Source organism: Trichechus manatus, unplaced genomic scaffold (genome assembly GCF_000243295.1).
Source record: "Trichechus manatus latirostris isolate Lorelei unplaced genomic scaffold, TriManLat1.0 scaffold00053, whole genome shotgun sequence".
NCBI classification, from domain to species: Eukaryota; Metazoa; Chordata; class Mammalia; order Sirenia; family Trichechidae; genus Trichechus; species Trichechus manatus.
Genome location: NW_004443989.1, coordinates 12438467 through 12460402, shown reverse-complemented (window position 1 = coordinate 12460402; position 21936 = coordinate 12438467). Strand labels below are relative to the sequence as shown.

At 57.6% G+C, this 21936-nt stretch overlaps 1 protein-coding gene across 1 annotated transcript; it reads right to left on the bottom strand.

Moving 5' to 3' along the window:
- Window positions 1–5272: 5272 nt before the first annotated feature.
- On the bottom strand, window positions 5273–19031 carry CPNE7 (copine 7). The gene is made up of 15 exons (XM_004377809.1): window positions 18858–19031; window positions 16475–16657; window positions 14474–14548; window positions 14092–14166; window positions 13011–13094; window positions 12312–12401; window positions 11942–12040; window positions 11509–11595; window positions 10963–11022; window positions 9873–10006; window positions 9543–9597; window positions 8743–8794; window positions 8541–8674; window positions 6077–6313; window positions 5273–5410 (listed from the first exon to the last, which is right to left on the bottom strand). The coding sequence occupies exons 1-15, from the start codon at window positions 19029–19031 to the stop codon at window positions 5273–5275; spliced, it is 1677 nt and encodes a 558-aa protein (XP_004377866.1).
- Window positions 19032–21936: the final 2905 nt, after the last annotated feature.

The following is a 21936-nucleotide window of genomic DNA, read 5'->3' as shown; positions in this document are numbered from 1 at the left end:
CATCACACGCTCATCTGTTCAGAAGAACACTCAGCGTGGTGGGCCAGGAACAAAGAGGCCTCGTGTGTTGGTACTTGGGGCGGCACTGCCTAGCAGGTGGGGGAGAGGGCTTGCTGCCCAGTGGGCGGGGGGAGAGGACACTCTGGCCAGGCACCCGGACCACCCGGCACACCTGATCACCTGCTGGATAGAGGCCCGGAGGTGGGGCTGGGTCCTGCAGGGCGAGATGACAGATGGCTGTCCAGGGTCACCACGCGAGGTCTGTTCCTGAGGGCCCTGCTCCTGGGCAGTGCCAGAAAAATCACATTTTCTTTTTCCTGGTGAGTCAACATCCTGTTTACTCCATTCTTCTCTGCCTCCCCAGCCCCACAAGCTGCTGCCAGCTGCTGAGTATATACGTTCTGGGCTCAGGGCTGGCGATGGGTGCCTACTGTCCATGTCTAGGGCCTTTGCCTTCCCCTGGGTGCTGGTACCTATAGGGGGTAATCTGGGTGGGCATCCTAGGTCAGCCATGGATGTCAGGCCCAGCCACTTGGCTGGGAATTCAGTGGGGGTATTTTTAGGCCCCCTGGGTGAGAAGAGCAGAAGCCATAAATGGATTGATTGAGTCCCTGCTCCCAAGTTCTAGGGACCTCTGCCTGCGCCTCCCCTACCCCACTGGCCCCTAGCCTGGCTGCCCAGCCACCCAGCCACCCAGCCACCCAGCTTTGCCTGTCCCCCTGTGGGTCCTGCAGAGGCTCTGTGGGTAGTGGTGGTAGTGACAGCCCAGACTCGGGGCAGTGCCTGGCAAACATGGACACCAGGCTGCTGGCAGGATGAGGGCTCCCATGTGAAGCACTCCAGCTGAGCCCTCAGAAACTAACACAGGCAATGCCCCGACCACCTGTAGAGGGAGGCCGCCCTTCCCTCTGTGTCTCAGGTGAGAGAGGAATGGGGCCCTCTTGTAGTGGCCCCCAAACCACAGCGGCCGAGCTAAGCCACCTAAGAGGAGAGGGAACTCACTGGTGGGGGCAGCAGTCTGGGGCCAACTCCCACCCCATCAACGCTCTGTGCCTACATTCCATTTATGGCTGAGACACAGAACCTTCTGGTGGTCATGGTCACCCAAGGCAAGCCCCACACGCCCAGCTTAAGAGCCGGCTTCACCCGTGTGGCAAGGGAACAGCTGCCCAGGGCCCCACAAAGGGAGGAGACTGTGGCCCAGCCCTGTGCATGGCTGGGGAGTTTTCAGACAGGCTTTCAATAGAGGAGCCAAGGGACCTCAAATCCCTCCTGACACACACAAACACTCTCACACATGTGTGCACACATGTACACACACCACCACATACATGTGTGCACACAGATACACATTGATACACACACTACCACACACACACACACACACACACACACACACACACACACACATGTGCACAGCCAAAGACTACTGGCTCAGGCTTTGAGTCCCGGGACCACACACAAGTGCCAGACCCAGCTCATGGCCCTACTCCATCCCTCCCAGCTGTGTGTCCTGGGCCAAGTGGCTTATTTTCTATGAGAAATGCGGCTCACACCCAGGCCAGCCACATGGGGCTGTTGTGAGAATTCAGTGCAGCGATGTTTGGGCCAAACTTGGCAGGTGCCAGAACACAAGAAATACTCCACATGAGCTCAGTGTGGCTTCTGTATGGATCTTGGGTAGGGGGGTGGCTCGTGTCATGCTGGGCTTGGGTTCTGCGTGTGTGTGTGTGTGTGTGTGTGTGTGTGTGTGTGTGTGTGCGTGCGTGCGTGTGGGTGTGCATGTGTGTGTGTGGCTGTGTGTGTTGGCATGACTTCCGCTTGGGGAGGGGAACCAGGGCAGGTGAAGTGGAGGGGCAGTGTGGGTGAGGTAGACAGCTTTCTCCCGCAGCACCCCCTGTGCCAAGGGCGCGTTGATCTCCTGTCTGACAGCACTATGCCGCCCCTGCACCAATTACATGCACTTAGTCACAATTTCCTGCCTGCGCTTCCTCTCAGCAGCAGAAGAAAGAACAGCCTTGAAGCCAGCCTGCTCCTGTTCCCGCTCTTGATCCAGCCCACTGCCAAGCCGGAGCCCAGCCGGTCACATCCCAGCGGATGGAGGCAGGGCAGGTGAGGCCTGCAGGGGCAGCAGGTGGTCATGGGGCAGGGGGCACATTTAAAATAAAAGGATAGTGCTTTGGCAACGTTGTCCCTCAGAAGGATCGAAAGAAGCGAGGCACCCTTGTGGAGCTAAGATTGAGTGACCACACAGGTGTCTCATGCCTTGTGCATCATCCATCCAATCCTTACGAGATCCCTGTGAAGGGGTGTATTTGTGATCAACTTCTGTGTAACAAATTACAACAAAACATTAGTTCAATCAATAAACTTCAGTCAATTAAAAAAAAAAAAAAGCACTGATTGGCTTATACAGTTTCTGTGGGTCAGGAGCTCAGGAGAGTACTTGGTTCTGGGGCAAGGTCTCTCATGAGGTTGCCATCATGATGGTAGCCAGGGCTAGGAGAGCCGATCTCACAGTGGCACACCCACATGAGGCCAGCTGAGGCTGCCGTTGGCTAGGAGCTCAGCTGGGCTTGGCCTCAATTCCTCTCCAGGCTGCTTGGGCTTCCTCACGGCATGGTGGCTAGGTCCCAACAGCAAGCGTCTCAGCGAGCCAGGCAGGGGTGCCTGGCATTTTATGACCTAGCCTTGGAGTCACATGGCATGACACCTCTGTTCAGACTCAGGGGAGGTCACAGGGACCCCACTTCTCAGTGGGAGGAGGAATAGACCAGGTGTCCAGCCTGACTCTGGGGTAGTGCTGAAGCCACCTACCACCCAAGAGCCTTTGGGCCCTTTTCCAATCTCAAATCCACCCTCTTACAAGGGATATTCCAGGCAAGGTGCCACAGGGCGTTTCCGAGGTGTGCTCGAGGTGGTTCCAGCTGTGGGGATTCTCAGTGTTTACACATTCTGGCTCTGCTCCTTTAGAAAATCCACATCCAAGCTATTATGAGAAAGTGTAGGGCCTCTACTCACGGCTGGGAGGCACTGAAGAACTGGGGGATGCATTTAACTCACCCACAGGTCTCCGCACCAGCTCTCAGAACTTCTGGTCACTCTGTCCTAGGTCCCCTCCTGGATTCCTGCTCTGCCTTGAGCCATCCTCTCTGGACCCCCCTCCCAGCCTCCTTGTTCTCTGCTTCCTGGTGACCACAGTCAATGGTGGCCCCAGAAGGAGACAGAGGGCAGGAAGAAAGAGGTGGGGCATTTACGCCCTGCTTCCTGCCTGCTTGGGGTGGGAGGGGCGGGGAGGGGCGAGGTCTGTGAGTGGTACCTTCCTAAGCAGCAGCTCCTGGAAGGGACCCTCTCCCCGGCCCAGCCCACCAGGTTGAGCACTGGCCTGGCTGGCTGAGGGATGCAGCAGCTTCCCATGAGGCTGTTCCCTGGGCTCATCAGTGTTGTCCACAGACCCTTGCCCTGTTCTTCCTAGTCGGCCCCTCTGTGCTGTCTGTGTCCCGCTGGGAGCTGACCAGCACCTCTGGCTTCACCCAGCAGAGCCAGGCACCAACCAGCATTTCTGCTGTTGATGCCAGGCTGTGCAGTCCATAGGCCCGTGCAGGGCCTAGGTCAGTACGAGGCAGATACTCACCCTCCCATCTCAGGACTCATGACACCCCCCTACCCTACTGCCCCTAGGTGTGCTCAGAGGAGTGTTTCTGCTGTCCCCTCCATCCTCAAAGAGACCAACCTCGCCAACATCAGCCCTCCTGGAAGGCACCCATAGCCAGGTTACCATGGAGATGCCTATTATCCCTGCTTAACAGATGAATCAGGAGCTAAAAATAGGCCCTGGAGTGGATGGATAGATGGATGGATTTGGATGGATGGGCCTGAATTCAGGGTTGGGACCATTTGTTTCCGAGGCAAGAAAATTCAGGAAAAATTTCCGTCTGAAACCCTCCCCCAAAGGGCTGAGACTCCACTGTCCACAGCTCTGGTAGATGGGAGACCACTCACCCACCAGTGATAGTGACAGTTGGGAGGAAAGAGAGGTCAGGGGCAGGGGGGGCAGGACAGGGTCCCAGGAAAGACAGCGCTTGGTCTGGGGTCTTCCGAGCCCTCTCTCAGGCTGCCCAGGACCCAGAGAGCCAGCACAACTCTACGTGGCCATTTGTTAAATTATTAATAATTATTCGATAATAATTATCAAATTAAATCAAAGTAGCCATTTATGACACCTTGGCCTGCATGGATTCCTTGAGGGGAACACTGTCACAAAAGCCCACTCGGAGGAGGAGGCTCAGAGGCCCTTGCCCCGTTCCTGTGGCTGCAGCCCCCACGTGCGCAGAGTGGGAGGGAGAAAAGTGAGGGGGCTGAGCCCACCACCAAGGCCATGGCTCACTGAACCTGCCCTGCAGTCTCAAACTCACCACACAAACTTACTGGGAGGGTTTGGGCCCTGGGCCTCCTGTGGGTTGGGGGCTGCCTTTGCGGCCACAGTACCTCTGCTTCCCAGCTACCCACACAATCCTGGGGGTCCTTCCTCAGTCCTCCGTGTGCCTGAGATGATAACAGTCCTGCTCCAAGACTGGGGGCTGGAGTAGGCAGACTGGCCACCTCACCCATGTGAGGCACCCAGTCCTCCACTGTGTGTGTAGTGGGGGCCATGGGGAAGGAGAGACAAGGGGGCTCAGGAAAGGCACAGACTGCTGCCAGGAGAAGACAACACTTTATTATGCCTGAATCCCCTCCCCACAGTCCCCCAAAGCAAAGAGCACAGGAGGGGGTGGGGGAGGGGTGCGCCAGCTGGGCAAAGGGTCCAAGGGGCATCTTGGGCTTTCTCAAGACTGGGAAGCTGGCCTGGCTGGTTACTTCCCCACAAATATCAGATGCAGAGAGCCCCAATGCACATCCTTCCCCTTTAGGTAAGAACAAGCACCCCCCTCCGCCCATGGATCTGCTCAGGCCTCCTGCTCTCAGGACCCCTTCCCCACAGGAGTTGGGGCTGGGTCAGGCACGGGGATGCTGCCAGCCCCCACCACTCAGTGGCTACTGCCCAGGGCTCCCCACGGTCAGTCGGAGTCCGGATTTGTCCATCCATCGGCCTCAGGGCTTGAATGCTGACCCAGGCCACAGGATCACAGGGGGACGAGGTGTGAGGCCTGGCCTGGGGGGCACAAGGCCTCTGGGGAGTCTCAGGGGGCTGAAGGGACCCTGAGAGTGCTGGGGACAGAGACTGCATGGACACACTCCTTGCCGCCCCTTATCGGTCCCCCTCCAGGTGCCCTCACGGGGCCAAGCCCGAGCTGGCCTCCTGGGAAGGGGTGTTGAAGCCTCGCGGCGGCAGCTCCTTATGGCTGTAGTACTCCACCACCTGCTTGGGCACCTCAGCCAGCACACACTTGGCCAGTGCTGAGGGGGATGCCTGCAGGTAGGGACATGACCAAAGCTGGGGGCCTTCCCTGCCCTCCCCAAGCCCAGTCACCCCTCCCTAGGCCTTGTCCCCTAGGAACAGGACTTTCACGCTGTGGTCTCCACCCATGAGTGTCATGGAGTCTTTTTAGTGGATTGTCTCCAGGACTTTGAAGGATATAGACCCAAAAATATGAGACTGCAAGGCCTGTGGTAGTCAATGTTTGTGAAATTTAATAGGCAGGGCACTGTCGTAGGTGTCATTTGTGCTCATGTAATCCTGTCCACCTCTCTGGGAAGGTATTTTCCTGCTCTCTGGGCACAGACAGGGAGAGTGGCCAAGGCAGGAAGTGGCCCAACATCATGCGACCGCCTAGAACTTTGTGTGCATGTGTGTCAGTGTGACGTGTGAAAGCCACTGAGAAAAGCTTCGTGGTGAGCTCATGGGGGCCCATTACACTGTTCTCTACCTTTTGTGTACACTTGATATTTTTCATAATAGAAAGGTTTTTTGGCCCTGAGAGCTGCTGCTACAGGTGCTGATCTCTAGGGGGAGGGAGCCAGACCCGGGATCCACTGGACTGTGAGCTGCCAAGGTTGCATGGGGGGTGGGTACCTTCCCCGGGCCCACCCCACAGTGGCTTTGGCATTTGGCTGCCAGCCACACCCAATCACTCACGTTCTTGAGTTCTCGGAAGGGCACGAACTGCACAATGTCGCGGAGAGCAGGCTCGCCACGGGGGGAGCGCAGGACACCGTCGTCCCCATCCAGGATCTGCATGTCCGTGAAGTCGGCGTTGCCCACGCCCACAATGATGATGGACATGGGCAGGTGGGAGGCGTGCACAATGGCCTCTCGCGTGTCCGCCATGTCGGTGACCACACCATCCGTCAGGATGAGCAGGATGTAGTATTGCTGGGGGGCACAAAGAGAGCAGTGGGTGGTCACACGCTGATGCCTGTCCTCAGACTCCGGGGGAACTCTCTGGGGGCACAGGGAGAGCAGTGGACAGTCGTCCATGGGTGCACAGAATTGAGAGCAGCTGCAGCCAGTGAGGGTGATGCCTGGCTCCAGCATCTGGAATTCCCAGCTTCCCCTGCCCTCCCTGGGATCTAAGCTGGTGCGGATGAGGCCCCCAAATCAGGAGCAGCTGGGGAGCTGTGCCCGAGTCTGGGACTGGATCTCTGGCCTGCCTGACTCTGCCCAACCCCCACCTCCCACAGCTGGGCTCTGGGAGCTCGGTGCCTGGGGGGCGAGGAGGGTGGGGCAGCACCCCATGGGGTGCTAGACAGTCAGGCCCAGGGGCCATGAGCAGCCAGAGCCCAACCATAGCAGGTCAGGGAGGACCAAGGCTGGCTAAGGAGCAGCCAGGTTACGGGGACTGAAGGGTCATGGCAGCCAAACCCTGGATGAGTCCTGGACCAGGAAAACTGCAACAAATGGGGACATTGGGAAGAGTGGTGAGTGGTGGACATACAGGGACATCAGACAACAGGAGAGCATTGTGCTCGCTACCCTAGGTTTGAAAGCTGAACTGTGGTCGGGTAAAAGCGTGTCCTTGCTATTAAAAGATCAATGCGGAGAATTCAAGGGGGAAGCATCATGAAGTAAGCAACCTGCTCTCAAATGGTTCAGAAAAAAAGACAATAATGATATACATGTGTGTGGGAAGGGAAGGGTATGCTGGACATCACTGCACTATTCTTATCACTGTTCTATAAATTTGATGTTTTTTCCAAAACAGAAAGGTGAAAGAAAGCAGCAGACTATCAGTGTACAGATGCACAAAGAGGTGCTCAGAGCACAGGGCTGAGTAAGAACGGTGAAGCAGAATGCAATCTTGAGCACAATGCTGTTTGTGAAAAGTAAAAATAACAGTGTGTGCACAGGGATGGATTATCCAATACGCAAGGTAAGCACCGTGCTTACCTTGCTTACCAGATCATCTGTAGTGAACAATTTCACAGTTTTTCACCACACCAAAGATTCTGCTTCTACGTATGGCTGGCATCTGTCTCTCTCCCAACCCCACAGCACCTTCCTACAGAATCAAAGCCTCTTCAAATTTACAATCCCTGACAGGGATGGAGGACTCAGTAAGCAATGTAAGCACGGGCTTACTTGTGATTTCTTACTAATCTGAGTGAACATCTGTGGTGAAACCGATGTGAAATTGTTCACTACAGATTAATAAGCAAGCACAAGTAAGCCTGTGCTTACCTGTGCTTACTGGGTAATCTGCCCCTCTGAGTGTACAATCAATGGACAGAAGTCTTCCCTTGGGTGGTGTGGAAGGTGCATGGAGAATTGAGAGTCTACTGGTAAATCATCTAACAGAGGGTCTTGCTGGAACTGTGGGGGCCACCACCTGGCAAGGTCACTAATTAATTCAACCCTCTGCCCTGAGATTAAAAATAAACCAACAGACCCGGCTTTGAGGGAGACATCACTGACAAGCAGGGCCCTCTCTTCCTATCCTTGTCTCCTCCCACTCTCTCCCTCACTCACTCTGTTCCAGCCACACTGACCTCCTCCTTCCTGGCCCAGGGCCTTTGCACATGCTGGCCCTTCTGCCCGGATCCCCCAGATAACTGCTCAGCTCTCCCTGACCTCAAAGCCTGCCTCCCACACAGCTGACCCACTATCCTGCCCATTTCCCCCATGGCACCAGGTGCCTCCTCATGTACCAGTAATTTCCATATCTTTGTGTCTCTTGTTGGTCCCTGGGTCAGCCTTTGAGGGCAGGGAGCTTGTTTTGTTCACGGCTTTTCCCATCTTTCAGAACCATGACCAGTACCCAGTAGGTGCTTAGTAAATATTTGTTGAATGGAGAAAGGAAGGAAGGAGGGAAGAAGGGAGAAAAGAAGAAAGGATGGAGAGAAGAGAAAGGGAGAGAGGGAAGAGGCTGACCCCAAAAGTCTCCTGGGCAGGGGCAAATGGGTATCAACACAGCCCTCAGGGGTGTGTTGCCCAGCACTCAATGACCTCTGACCCCCCAGCTCCCTCCAGACCAGAGAACGCCCAGCCCTGATGTGACCTCTGCTCCCTGCCCCCCCAACCCAGTGCATGCCCAGCCCTGCCGTAATCTCTACCCCCTCAGCCCCTTAGCACGCCCCTCATGCCCACTGGCCCCAGAACCTACGGAGGCCTCCCCAGTGCGCTCCTCGGCAGCGGCAGTGTGGGCCACCTTGTTGATGATGGGTGCCACGTTGGTGGGGCCATAGAGCTGGACCTTGGGCAGGCAGTTCTGGTAGGACTCCACTACACCCTGGATGCCTGTGGGGGTGGCAGGTGAGTGCAGCCCCACTGCACCCTCCAGTCCCCAACTCTCCTTGGGCTCCTACCTTCACATTCGTCATCGTCAGGGTTGAAGTTGATGGCAAAGTCATGGGACACCTGCAGGACAAGAGAGGCTGGCCAGCTGCTCCCGTATCCAGCACCAGCACTAACGCTGAGCCCCCTGAGGCCCCCTCTGTGCCCTATGGCCAGTGTCCTGGACCCTGACCCAGTGGGCTGGGGGAGCCAAGAGAGTCTCTTCATTCCTTGGCTTCCTGGCTCTGTTCTCCAGGACCCTCAGGAAAAGCCCTCAGCCCTGCAGGGTCCTTCTCACCGCCTGCCATGGCTAGCACCCCAAGTTTCCTATGGGGAACCACCCCAACCCCAACTCCAGTCCCAGGACCCAAGGAGATTGGCCAGGGAAATTCCGTCCTGGAACTTCTGTTGACTCTCTCAGGGCTGAAGACTCTGTGGCCACCAGACCTGAAGCTGGAGAAGTAGCCAAGCAGGAGGAAAGCAAACCGAGACCTGGATCCAGCTGTACCTGAAGCTTTTCATTGCATTAGTCAATAAACCCCCTCCCCCTCCCATCATTTTTTCTGCATAATCCACGTGAGCAATTATTTGCAACAAAAGATGCCAGACTAATGTCATGCCCTTTATCCCAGCAGGAACAGGAGCCAGTCTCCAGACTCCCTCATGACAAGTCCCAGACGATCTAATCCTCCCTGGTCGAAAAGCCAGCCTCTGTTCCTCCTTCCCTCCCCCATCACATAGTCAGGGTGGCAGCAGCCAGGGGGTCCCAGGGATCCAGGATCCCCTCTGCCAGGGACAGGCACAAAGCAAAAATGGTCTCAGGCTCTCCTACCTCATACTTGGGAGGGATTCGGGCTCCAAACCCCAAAGCAGAAAACCTCTTGTCACTAGAAGAGAAGGAGGCCCAGTCACACTGGGAGCCCTGTCTTCCCCTGGTAGACCCTGCCAGGAACACAGGGACCAGGAAGCTATGTTCCCCCCACCTCTGGCCCCACGAATCACAATAACGTCTGTAGCCCATGAAATCTCACGACATCTCTGAGAGGGCTGATAACTGCCAGGCACAGAGGGGAAACTGAGGCACAGAGCAGGAAAGAAACTGGCCATGGGTGTAGGGCTAGGAAGGGAGGGGAGGGGAGGGGACACAGGCTTGGGTCCACACCTGTCGTAGTCCTGACAAATCTCGCCCACGGCCACCAGGGCCCGCAGGTACTCGTTGGGCTGGTAGGGGTTGATGTAGTGCAGTGAGCAGCTGTTCCGGGGGTCGCCGTTGGAGGTCGTGAAGTCAATGGCCACCTGCGAGGCCCAGGCCATGAGCACACCCTCACACGCGTGCGGCAACTACTACCTGCCCCTTGCCAGGTGGCTAATCTGCTGCCTCCTCAGTCTACCCCAATAGACAGTAGGGAATACCTCCCCCATTTGACAGGTAAGGGAAGCTGAGGCTTGGGGGGTGCTCGGCAAGGGGGATGCAGCCAAGAGTGGTCCCAGGGTCCTGAGAGGACATCACAGGAGCCGCCCATGGACAGAGAGCCCAAGCGGCCGTCTAGGGTGGAGCCAAGGTGATTTGGAGAGGAACAGCCATCTCAGAGCTGAGGTGCTGACCCAAGGTGGCCAGGGCCACATGGGCAGGGCTGCTGCCCACAGGCTCCTCCTTGCAGACCTGGCCTCCCTTCATGTCCATCCCTGCAGGCCTGCCTGCCCCAGGGACCTCACGTCACGGGTCCACAGGGAACAGAGGGAACCCCTAGACCCCACCAACCACAAATCTCCTGGGGTTTCTGGAAGGAGTTGTCTCCGAGGATGCATCAGCCAGTGCCCTGCCAGGGCATCATCACCCTGAGCCCTCACCACCTCCTGGGACCATTAGGGCCCCTCTCCTGCAGGGGGGCCTGCCTAGACCCACTAAGAGGACATGTAGAGGATGCTGGCTCCAGGGCCAGGACTGTGGGAGGGACCCTGCACATGGGGGAAGGACTAGAGCATAATGTCATGTTCAGGAAGTGCTGCCTCACCCTCAACTGGGGGGCCAAGACTTGGATCTGATTCAGCTCTCGCTCCAGGCACGTCAGGTGGGGCAGGGGAAAGGGTGGACCCCAGAGAGGCAGACCTGGGTACTGTTCAGGGTGTCCACCCCGAGGTTGGCTCCTTGAGGCTTCGTGGGGGGGTGTTCTAGTGTGAGGGCACAGAGGACCCCAAAGGGTGGCACAGAGGTAGGGGACCAGCATGGAAGTGCAGGGAGGGGAACTCACAGTGAAGTGGATCTGGCAGCCACCCATGATGTAGTCCAGGAAGGAGTAGACCCTGTGGAACTTCCAGGCAGCGGCATCAGCAGGGCTCACCTGGTCCTCCAAGCTGGGGAAACTCAGGACCGGGGACCTGCACCCTCCCTCCCAGCAAGTGGGGTGAGGCAGCCTTGGTGAGATGTCTCGCCCCTCCTCCTTGTCTCCTCCACAGGCTTTCAGCCCCTTCTCTCCCTTGAGCCCCACCCCTCTTCCTCCTTCCTCTAAGTCTCTTGTTGGTCTTTCCCTCCTCCCATCTCTCTTTCTCTATCCCTCTTTCTTATCTCTTGCTCTATCTCCCCCTCTCTCCCCTCCATCCTCCTGCCTCTCCCTTTCTTTCTTTCTCGCATCCTTTTCTGTCTCCCTCCACCTCCACATATTGAGGACAACCAAATCTCCCGGATGGTGGTCATTGAGAATAAATCCAACAAGCGCAGACCGCAGAGCACCCGCCCTGGTGGGGAAGGGGCTATGAGCGGGGGACTCGGGTCCAGCCTCCCCCAGGCCCTGTCTTACCTTCAGGTGGGACAGGATAACCACCCCTGAGTTCTTGTAGTTGCGCTTCTTCTGTTTGTACTTGGCATTCACACAGTTCCACTGTGCCTTGAGGGAGGGACAGGGCTTCAATCTTTGCCAGGTTTCTCCAGCTGTAATATGCAGTAACCATCCCCACTGCCCCTGCCCTGATGGTAGCCGTTAGCATTATTTTTTTATCATCATCATCATCATTAGTCTTTCCTCTCTGGATTAGAATAATAATTGAGTGAGCCAGGTAGCCCAGGCCACTCACAGGCACCTTATCCTCCCTGTCCCAGATACCCCACCATGGACAGTCAGTACGAGTTGAGTTTTCAGCAACAACCTAGGCTCAGGGGTGCTGAGAGCTGGCTCTTCCCCAGACAAGGGCAAGGGAGGGAGGGATGGAGGGAGGTGCCCCAGGCCTGCTCACCTGGCCCTCCCCGAAGGCCTGCTGCATCTCCTGGAAGGTGGTGGAGAACTCGCCGATGAAGTCGTGCTTCCCTCGGGAGTCATAATCCCAGACGAGGCACTGGGAAACCCAGGCCTTCCTCAGCCCACCTGCTCCTCTGGGGCCCATGAAGACCCCGGCCTGCAGCCGGGACCCCATACTGCCTGATGGCATCCCCTTTCCCCAACTGATCCATCTCCTTCCCAAGAATCCCATTTCTAAGGGTGAGTGTGGTCTGAGGGTGACTGGCTCCCGGTACCCCCTGCCTGGTCTCCCAGCCTGGCCCCTTATCCCAGCCCCACAGCCCTGCCCCCACCCAGTCCCCCAGTCCCCCCCTCCCCACCTGGATCACCTTCAAGGGCCTTGTCTCCTCACAGCTGCACAAGGAGTTCAGAGACACCTTGAAGGGCTTCCATACGGGACTGAGGTTGTTCTTCACCACCTGTGAGGCCAGGTTCAGGTGGGGGCCCCAGGAAGGCCCCTAGAGTCCAGTGGAGCCCAGAGGGGCCCAGGCCAGAGCCTCAGGTGACAGGGAGACCAAATACTGGAACATCCTTTAACCATGGGCACAGGACTGGGCCTTCCGCCCCCAGAGCCGTGTTCCCAAACCTCACTCCTTTGGGAACCACCTTCCTAACTTCCGCCATATTCCTGGGCCACCTGGACACCTTTTTTCTTTAAATAGACTCTTTTTTAAACTCAAAATAATTTATCTCAAAAGGAAACACATACATTGCTGAAAATGACACCCCATCTCACCTGCAGGAAGTACAAGGTAGCCCTAAAAATAATCACAGTGACAACAAAACAACGTTGTTGAATTCTAGCAACAGACACACCCACATCTGGAAAGGAGATAGTAGGTGCTGGAGGTAAAGACCCTCACAGCTGTTAGAGGGTGGGCTCTCCTGCCTCAGCCAGGAGGGGCAGGAGAATGACAGGGTTGACTCCCTCCTGTCATTTCTTTCTCTGTCCCTGCCTCAGCTCAGGGGTCTGGGGTTGGCCCTGAGGGAGCCTGCTGGCTGGGCAGGGCGCTGGGCAGGGCTCTCACCTCGGTCCTGTACACCAGCTGCTCACTCCAGTCGTCGTTGACCCGGTACAGCTCCAGGAAGGGGTCTGACTTGCTGAACAGATCCTGGCAGAGGCCACAGAGGTGCGGGAGGCAGTGAGAGGGGTGTGGGGCTCAGGCTGACTCCGCCTCACCCCACAGAGCCTAGCTTTCCTCAGATGTAAGATAAGGCGGCCAGTCCTCCCTGAGCTCAGCAGAGCAGCTGGGAGGTCTTGCTGTTCCCCCTCTAGAGCCTCCACTGACTCCCAGGCCCTGAAAATCCTAGCCCCTACCACATCTTCACACCCCCTCCAGCTTCCGCAGCCTGCCCAGGTCTGACATGCTGTCTCTGCCACTCAGACCACCCCACCCCAACCTCAGATCTCTGCTCAAACACCTAGTTCTGGGGAGGCCTTTCCTGACTCCCTACACCTATCAGACCCCCGCTCTGTGCCCAGCCATTCTCCTTCTAGATGGTGGCCTCAGGGATCTCCCTGAACCTGTTCCCATCACTAAATGCAGATCATGAGCATCCCTAACTCATAGGGAGCTGAGGATAAATGAGATAATGCAGGGAAATTCGGCTTAGCTCCATACCAGCACCAAGACAGGATGCAGAAATGTGGCTAATAACCAAGGCAGATTAACCAATAAGCAAGTATGCATGGGTTTACAGTAAGCAAGTTATGCATGGGCTTAATTGTGTTTACTTACTAATCTGCAGTGAACAACTTCACATGGGTTTCACCACATCTTTGATGAAACCCATGTGAAATTGTGCACTAAATTAGTAAGTAAGCACAGGTAATCCGTCCCTGCTAATAACAGTAACACCAGCACTACCAGTAACAATAGCAGTAACAATGACCAAAGCAGCAGCACTCAGGCACACCTGGTAGGCTCTACCCACTACTCTGCTTCATCTGCACCAAGTCATCCATTTCTCCTGACACCTTCCAGGACAGTCCTGTTCTATGCCCATTTTACAGATGAAGAAACTGACACTGAGGCCAAAGTAGGGAAGTGTCTGCTCTCACCGAGTGCTCCCAGACTTGGCACTAGGGCACAGGTCTGCCCTGCTCACCTTGTCGTCCAGCTTCTCGGCCCGGAAGGACAGCTCCACGTAGCCATCATTCCCTGAGATGTCCTCTGCTATCACCTGGGAGGAGCAAGGCACATCTTACTGCACTGATGGGGACCCTGGCTCCAAGCTGCTGACCCTACTCTCCCACCCCCGAACTCTCCCCCATCCGGAGCTAAGTGGGACAAAGGCCTAGAAAACCCATCCCTGGGCTGCTGCCCAACCTGAGAGGAGGGCTGAGGACCCCTCCCCAAGTCCTGGATGAAAAGACCCTCAGAGCCGTAGTGTGGCCCAGAGAGAGAAAGCAGGACAGGGAGGGGCAGAGCCTAAGGGCCTCAGGGCCTACGGGGAGGCAGTGGCTGGGAGCCGGGCCGTCTGGCCTCACCGTGATGGTGGACTTGCCAGCGTTCCTGCCAGACTTAAGAAGCAGAAGTCGGGTCACCTTCTTCTGGGCCACAATCTGAAAGTCAGGAGACAGGTGGAGAGGAGAGGCTGAGAATGGAGGATGGCCCCTGATCCTTGGGACTCTGACTCAGCCCTTGGGTTGGCCTCCCCTCAGCCTCACCCTTCTGAGTCTCCCTGTCCCCCTCAGCCTCCCTCACCCTGGGCAGTTCCCCCAACCCCGTGCCTCAGGCTCCCGAACTTCTTCCTTCAAATTCAGTACCCAGGGCCCATGCCCTCAGCTGGCCTTTCCTGCTGGTCCCTGTGAGGACGCTACCTCTTGCTTTTCTACGTGCCCTTACTTCTGCCACCTCATGGACCCCTATCGCCCACAAGAAGGCAGACATCATTACACCCATTTATCAGATGAGGAAAAAGGCTCAGAGTGGTGGTGAGATTGCCCGCGGTCAGGAAACAACTGGTGGAAGTCCTTTCTGCGTATCAGCGCACAAAGCCTCAATCCCCTAGCCTGGGCCGCCCCCTCCTGCTCACCAGGCCCTGCTGGCTGCCTCCGCCACTGGGGTGAGCTGACACAGTGACATGGCTGTATGCAGCAAATATCTGCTGAGTACAGGGTGGTGGTCAGGTAGGTGGGATTTGCTTAGCATTCCGGGCCCCGTTTCCTCATCTGCAGAATGGGGGCTGTTGGGAGGACTCAGTGACTTCGCAACAAAGTACATGGCTCACCAGAAGGGCCAGGACGGCCACAGGCTTCCTGTATGCAGGCTCTGGGCTGGGAGTGTCCTTGTGGGGAGGGGTGCAGAGGAGAATGGAGGCAGGCGTTCTCCCTATTACTCTGAACCCTGCTGTCCCCTCCTTGCTGACAAGGGCATGTGTGAGGCATGGGCCTGGGTCAGACCCTGCTCTAGTGCTTTCATGTTCAGGACAGCTTTCTAAATCTCAGTCCTCTTGTCTGTAAAATGGGGAGACAGAAGGGTCTACCATGAACCAGCTCAACGCAGGCAGCAGCAGTGTGAGTCACACAGACATTATGCTGGGTAAAAGAGGCCGGGCACAAATGGGAACATACTGTGTGATTCATGGGTATGGAGTCAGAAATCAGAATGAAGCTGCTGGGGAGGGGTCTGCTAGGGAGCAGTGCAGGGTCCAAGTGGGGTGATGGAAATGTTCTATTCTGATTGGGGGGTGATCAGGTGTCCTCATTCGTCTCCACTTGTCAGTCTTGGGGTCTGTGCATCTTATTGCATGTAAATTAGACCTTGATGAAAGAGCAGAGCCCCCCCTTAGAAAATTATGGGATTAAGAGTGCAGCCTTAGAACAGATTAGCACAGTGCCTGGCACATAAAAAGACACTCTAATTGGTGGCTCACAAAAGCTGTAATTACACTGATGGGGGAAGAGGACACCAGCAAAGGGCTGGAAACCCAGTGTCCAGCAGGCGGAAGCTGGGTAAATAAAGGACAGAACAGCCGCTCTGCAGCCAGCGATGCAAGGATACTGTTCTGGGCTGAGAGGAAAAGGGCTTCTTATGTAAGTGAGAAAAGCAGGTAAAAGATTAACAGGTATGATTTGTGTTTTTGTGAAAACAGAGAAAAGTTATATTTGCATTTACTTTTATAAGAATAAATATCTTGGGAAGGGAAGGATACACAAGAACCTGGTGACATGGGGGGAGTGCATGGCTTCGGTCAGGTACAGGAGGGTGATGATTGGCAACATGTCTTTATACTTCTCAAATTCTGAACTGTGTGAATGTATTACCCTATTCAAAATCATATATTTAAAAAAATGAATAAGGAATTTTTTAAGACAAAGAGCTCTGGAGGTGGACAGAGCTGATGCTGCTCACAGCAGGGATTCTCATGGCACCCTGCACACAGTAGGCATTTAATAAACTGTCGTCCATGTCACCACTGCCATCATGCCAGCTTCTCTGGACCAGCCCTGGGCCCCTCTACCCCTTCTCCCAAGGCGAGTGCCCACCTGCCCCAAGGTGCACTCCATGCCCCCAAGGAAGTCATCCTCCGGACAGCTGAGACCGCCAGGCCCGTGTGTGTCGTAGACCTCGAAGCGTAGCTTCTGCACCTCCTCGAAATAGTAGTCGAGTGTAAAGACTTTGGAGAACACGGGGTGCAGGCTGCTCCGGACCACCTCGGTCCTGTCCACCTGCAACCAGTGGGTTGTGAGATGCCCAGCCAGGGAGGAGTCCCCACCCAAGGGAGAGGGTTTCCAGGCCTAGTCCCTCCCAGCTCAGCCCTTGCCATCCCCTTGCTTCTTCATGAGTGCTTTCTCAGGCCACTCCTTGGAAGACCCAGCCCACCTGGCCTGTTCTCCACCAGCTCTGCCCCCACCCCTGCAGGGCATGTGGTCATTCCAGGACTCTGGGCATCTCCCTCCCTGCAGTAAAGGCCCCCTGGGTCTGCATGGGCTGTGACTTCTCTACATCTTCTCATCTCCATGGCCTGCTTTATCCCCACGTTTTGGATGGGGAAACTGAGGCTGGGGGGAAGGATCCTGCCCAACAGCGCCCAAAGTCAGGGGTGGAAGTCAGGTTCCATCCCAGGCCAACTCGAGGCAAGATCTTCCCCCAGCACCCATCTGGGCAGGGAAGGGGATAGGCAGAGACCCTCCAGGCACAGGGGACCCCTAGGCTCACAGGGCCAACCCTGCCTCTGGGGGCCACAGCTCCCTCCTCCAGCTCAGCTGGGGAGGTTTTCCACAGGTCACCCCTATGGTTCTGATAAAAGGGTGCCTGTAACCTCACAAAGAACCCCCACTGGCACCACTCCTCCAAGCTGCCAGGTGCTAATAGTGGGGTTTGGGGTGCAGGGCCCACTTCTTTGAGCCTGGGCCCTGGGTGGTGGCCCTTTGCTCTCAGGGTTGATTATCTGCAGAGTTTCTCAGGCCAGGCGCTGGTGGCCCAGAGACACGCATAAGGCCACCGCCAGTGGCCAGCAGAGTGGTAGGGAAGCGGGCGCTAGCCCAGCATCCTAGCCCCACCGTACCGCCACCGCTTGGTCTTGCTGCCCCTGTTGGGGTCCCCCCATCCCCACCCTGGACCCCATCCCAGTCTCCCTGCCGCCCTCATCACAACCCCCACCTGAATCTCCTCTGCCACCTCCGCCTTGGATCTCTGCCCCACGTTGTCCCCACCCCAGTCATTCCCCCCCCCGTTGCCAGGGTCTCATTCCCACCTTGGCGCCCCCTGCTGCCCCCACCGGCCCGCGCGCTGCCACCTGCCCCAGGGTGGGGGCGCTGGAGCAGAGCAGGATTCCCTCATGGCAGGGAAAGCGCTAGCGCCTAGGTTCGGCCTCGGGTTCGAGCCCCCCCAACGCAAAGCTTTACCTCTCCCCACCGTGTCCCTCCTCCAGTGGCCTCCGCAGCTCAGGAGGCTCCCCGTATTTCTCGCCCTTTGGAGGTGAAGCCACACGTCTCACGCGACACTGTGACCATGAAAGCACTTGGTATGGCGCAGAGCGCCCCAAGCTATCTCCCCGACCAGCCCCCTCGGACGCTCCCTGGAGCAGCCCTGCAGCGGCCAGCCAGTGGTATCCTGAGGAGGTGACAAGTGCGGCGAGCAGGGACCCCAGGGTGTGAAGGGGAGAAGCTGGCGTTACCGAGACACGCCCTCCCAGAATCTGGTCCGCGGGGCGCTCAAGCCGCTGGGTCCCTGCTGTCTCCGACCCTGCTCACATGAGTGCGCCTGCCGGGTCACCTCGGGCGCTGGAGACCCACACTAGAGTCTCCAAGAGGAGAAGAGGGGAAGCCCCCCAGCCGAGGAGCCCCGAAACTGGGACACTCAGCCCGGCTCCCGGAGCCCACGCCCTCGCCAGCGAGCCTGGCAACGCCCCTCCCCGGGAAGGTCGCCCCCAGCTCCTTAGCCCGTCCACGTTCTCCTGCTCCTGACGGGGGCTGAAGGGGGACCAGCAGGAGAGCGCGGCGCTCCGTGGTCTGCCCCGCGCTGGCGCCAGAGGGCCCGACCCCAGCGCCTCCACTCGGCCCCACCCTTCACTTCTGTTCCTGGACTCGGCTCCGTGCCGGGTCAATGCCCTGGCCCGCCGCTCACTGCTGGGAGTTTCACCCTGGCCTCGGAGCCCCACACCGGACCCTGGGCGGTGCCGGCACTTTGGGCGCCCCTCTCTCTACGGAGCCCCTCCCAGCTCTGGCCTTCCAGTCCAGCCTCTATGCCCCACCCACAGCCCGGCACTCACTCTCCAGACCTGGGGACGCACTTCTGACCTCAGCTGCAGCCCTTGGACGCCCCTGCTTGGGACCCAGTCCTCAGCGCCCCACGTCGGTCCCTGTGTCCCCAGTTCCAGCATCCCATCCAGGCTCTGCACCCCGTGGGCCTCTTGCCCACCCCTACCTGCACCCACTGGCCCTGCGACTGCAGAAGCAGCACCACGCTGGGATCGGACTTGGTGAGCGGGTCGCGGTCCAGCAGGTGCCGGCAACTGAGCCGCAGCTCCACCTTCGAGGCGCAGGGCGCAGGCACCACCCCCGGGGCCGTGGCCCCCCCGCGCTCCGAGGGCGCGCTCATGCCGGCCGGCTAGGCGCTGGGCTGGCTAGGAGTCGCGTTCGGCGCTCTACGGGCCGCTGCCCGCTGGTCCGCGCTGCCGCGCCGGGGAAATGGTGGCCGGGCCAGGCGTGGCCACGCTTCCAGGCACGCCCGCGGGCGCGGCACACGTGGCTCGGCGGCCGCCATGCGCGAGGACTGGAGGGGCGCCGGGGATGGGGACAGAGAAGGGGGCGGAGCAGAGGTGGGGGGCCGAGGACGCGGAGCATAAGAGACAGTGGTCCCCGGAGGGACGGCCGGGGAGGTAGGAGGCTCCACACGGTCCCCTGGGTTCAAATCCCCGGTGTGGCCACGTGCTGGACACGGGAGCTGGGTCTAGAGGTTTGGCGTCAGGGTCTGGCGCCCTCCTCGACTGTGTGCACCTGCCACAGAGCCCCTGGAGCCATAATCTGCTTACAGCTGGAGACTCTGAGTTGCCACCTGCCTGGGAGTGGGGAGTTCCTCCTTCCACAGCCCCTATGCGAAGCGACGGGGCCACAGAGCCCAGCTTCTCACCAAATCCTTGAGCCTCCTCCCAGGGTCTCTTGGACTCCACCTCTGAGCCCTGCCAGATAAGTGATGTGCCACCTCAATCAACAAGCATTAATGGGCACCAGGCTGGATTGGTGATGGGGCCAGGTTAGGCGGTCCTCACTTTCACAAAGTTTGTACTCTAAGAGTGAGGGTAGACCCTCGTTGCCCTGGGGGTGTCTGGGCTGAGGGTCTGACTGTGACCTCACCAGGCAGGTGACAGCACCAGGAGACAACACCAGGCCCGGCAGGGGCACTTTCCACACCTACCTCCACCACTTGGCCCTGCACCCCTTCTGGACCCCTAGTCGTGGCAGCAGAAGCAGTACGGAAGAGGAGGTGTTGAGGAAACCACCTCGCAGCCCATTTTCTTTGCCAATTTCTTAAAAATAGGGCGCAAACCTAGACAGAAGCCCTGGGGAGTGAGGAAGGGGGCTTCAGCCCAGCGTTAAAGAGATAGGAAGCGAGCAGAGACTAGGCCGAGGGTGCACCAGGCCCTAAACACTCAGGTCGCCCAAGGCTCAGGCTCAGGCTCACAACCAGGACTCCAGAGAAGATCTTGGAGTTAGAAGGGCCGCCAAGCACAACACAGGTGCTGGGCCCAGCTAGCAGCGGTCCCCACGGGCCCAAGGCTGTGGACAGCGCCCCCTGGTCGTCAAACGGTGGGATTACACGCCAAACGGGCCTGGAAGGCAAAGCTCCCCTCCCCCCTTGCTTTGCTGTGTGGCTTGTAGACCCTGCTTGCAGGAAGGAAAGGCCTAGCAGTCTCTCTGAGGGGTCTGCACTGTAGGACCATGCTGTCTTCCTGCGCAGCGGCTGAAGAGGCGAGGGGTGGGTCAGGAAGCTCTGAGGGATGAGGGCCCCACTGTTCCTGTTTCCCCCAACCCCTCACAGAAGTTGGCCCAGGCCCCGAAAACTTTAGAAACCAGCTGATGGAGTGCTGACTTCTCTCTGCAGAAACTTGCCTAGAGCTGCTCCCAGGTCTTCCAGCCCCTGCTTCCTACCTCAGCCCAGCTCCTGGCCATATGCAAGTCCACATCCTCAGCCCACCAGCCACACTTGTGGCCTGGGGGAGGCTCTGGGGTTTGCAGAGTGCAGGCCCTCCAAGGGCCAGCTCCCCTGGGACACCCACCCACCTGCACCTGGGTGAGGTCCCTTGGCCTTGCTGAGCTCTGTGGGGGCAATTATACAAAATCTCTTTGAGGGGCTAGGTGGAGGTAGTTCTAGCTCAGGGTCTTCCCCACCAGGGTCCTTGGCAGCCAGCCCTTGGGTACTTTTCCCAGAGGATGACGTCCTCAAGCCCAACTTCATGACTGGACACCACCCAGAACTTGTCTCAGCACCACCGATGAAGTCTACTGACATTTGTTATTTTCTGGGCCCCACGCTTCCCATGCTAACATGCTATTGAGTTGCTTAATCCCCACAACAGTCCATTTTACAGATGAGAACACAGAGGCATTAAAAAGACAAGTAACCTGCTATACTAGTTTCCCATGGCTACCATAACAAATCACTACACATGGGGTGGCTTAAAACAACAGAAATTTATTCTCTCACGGTTCTCGGGGCCAGAAGACCAAAATCAAGGTGTCAGCAGGGTCGTTTCCCTCTGGATTCTCTGACGGAGAATCTCACTCCTCTCTCCTGGCTTCTGGTGGCTCCTGGCAATCCTTAGTGTTCCTTGGCTTGTTCACTTCAATCTCTGCCTCCGTCTTCACCATGCTCTGACACGTGTCCTCGTGAGAGGCCACCCTCGAGGCAGTGGGTTGGGGGCAGGGTCTGTTGTGGTATCTCTGCTCACAGCTGACCTTGCAGGCAACTTTAGGACAGACAGCGGGGGATGGGAGCACCCTAGACAAAAAAACAGTACCCTGGGGTGTCAGGAGTGCTGGGATAGGGGGCAGGGGTTACCGAGGGGCCAATTCCCTCCCTCTCACTGCTGTCAGCAGACGATGCACAAAGTCCTTGCCGGCCACATCTCCTCCACCTCCATGACCTGAAAGAAAGGCTGGGAGGAGGGTCTGGTTTTCTTTGTAGCAAAATAGATGACCCCAAAGCATGGTAGCTTGAAGCTATTTTATTGTCTCTTAGGATTTTATGGGTCAGGACTTTGCCAGGCTCAGCTGGGTTGTTCTTCTGCTCCTCGTGGTGCGGACCGGGGTCTCTGGTATGCTTGGTCCTGGTCAGGGATGGCAGAGGCACAGATCAGCTGGGCCCTCGCCTTTCCTGTGAGGAATTAGGCCTGTCCATGTGGTCTCTTCAGGCAGTGGTCAAACAACTCCAAGGGAGCGTGTTCCAAAAGGCCCAGGCTGGAGCTGCAAGGCTTCTGAGGACCTAGTGTTGGCAGTCCCAGAAT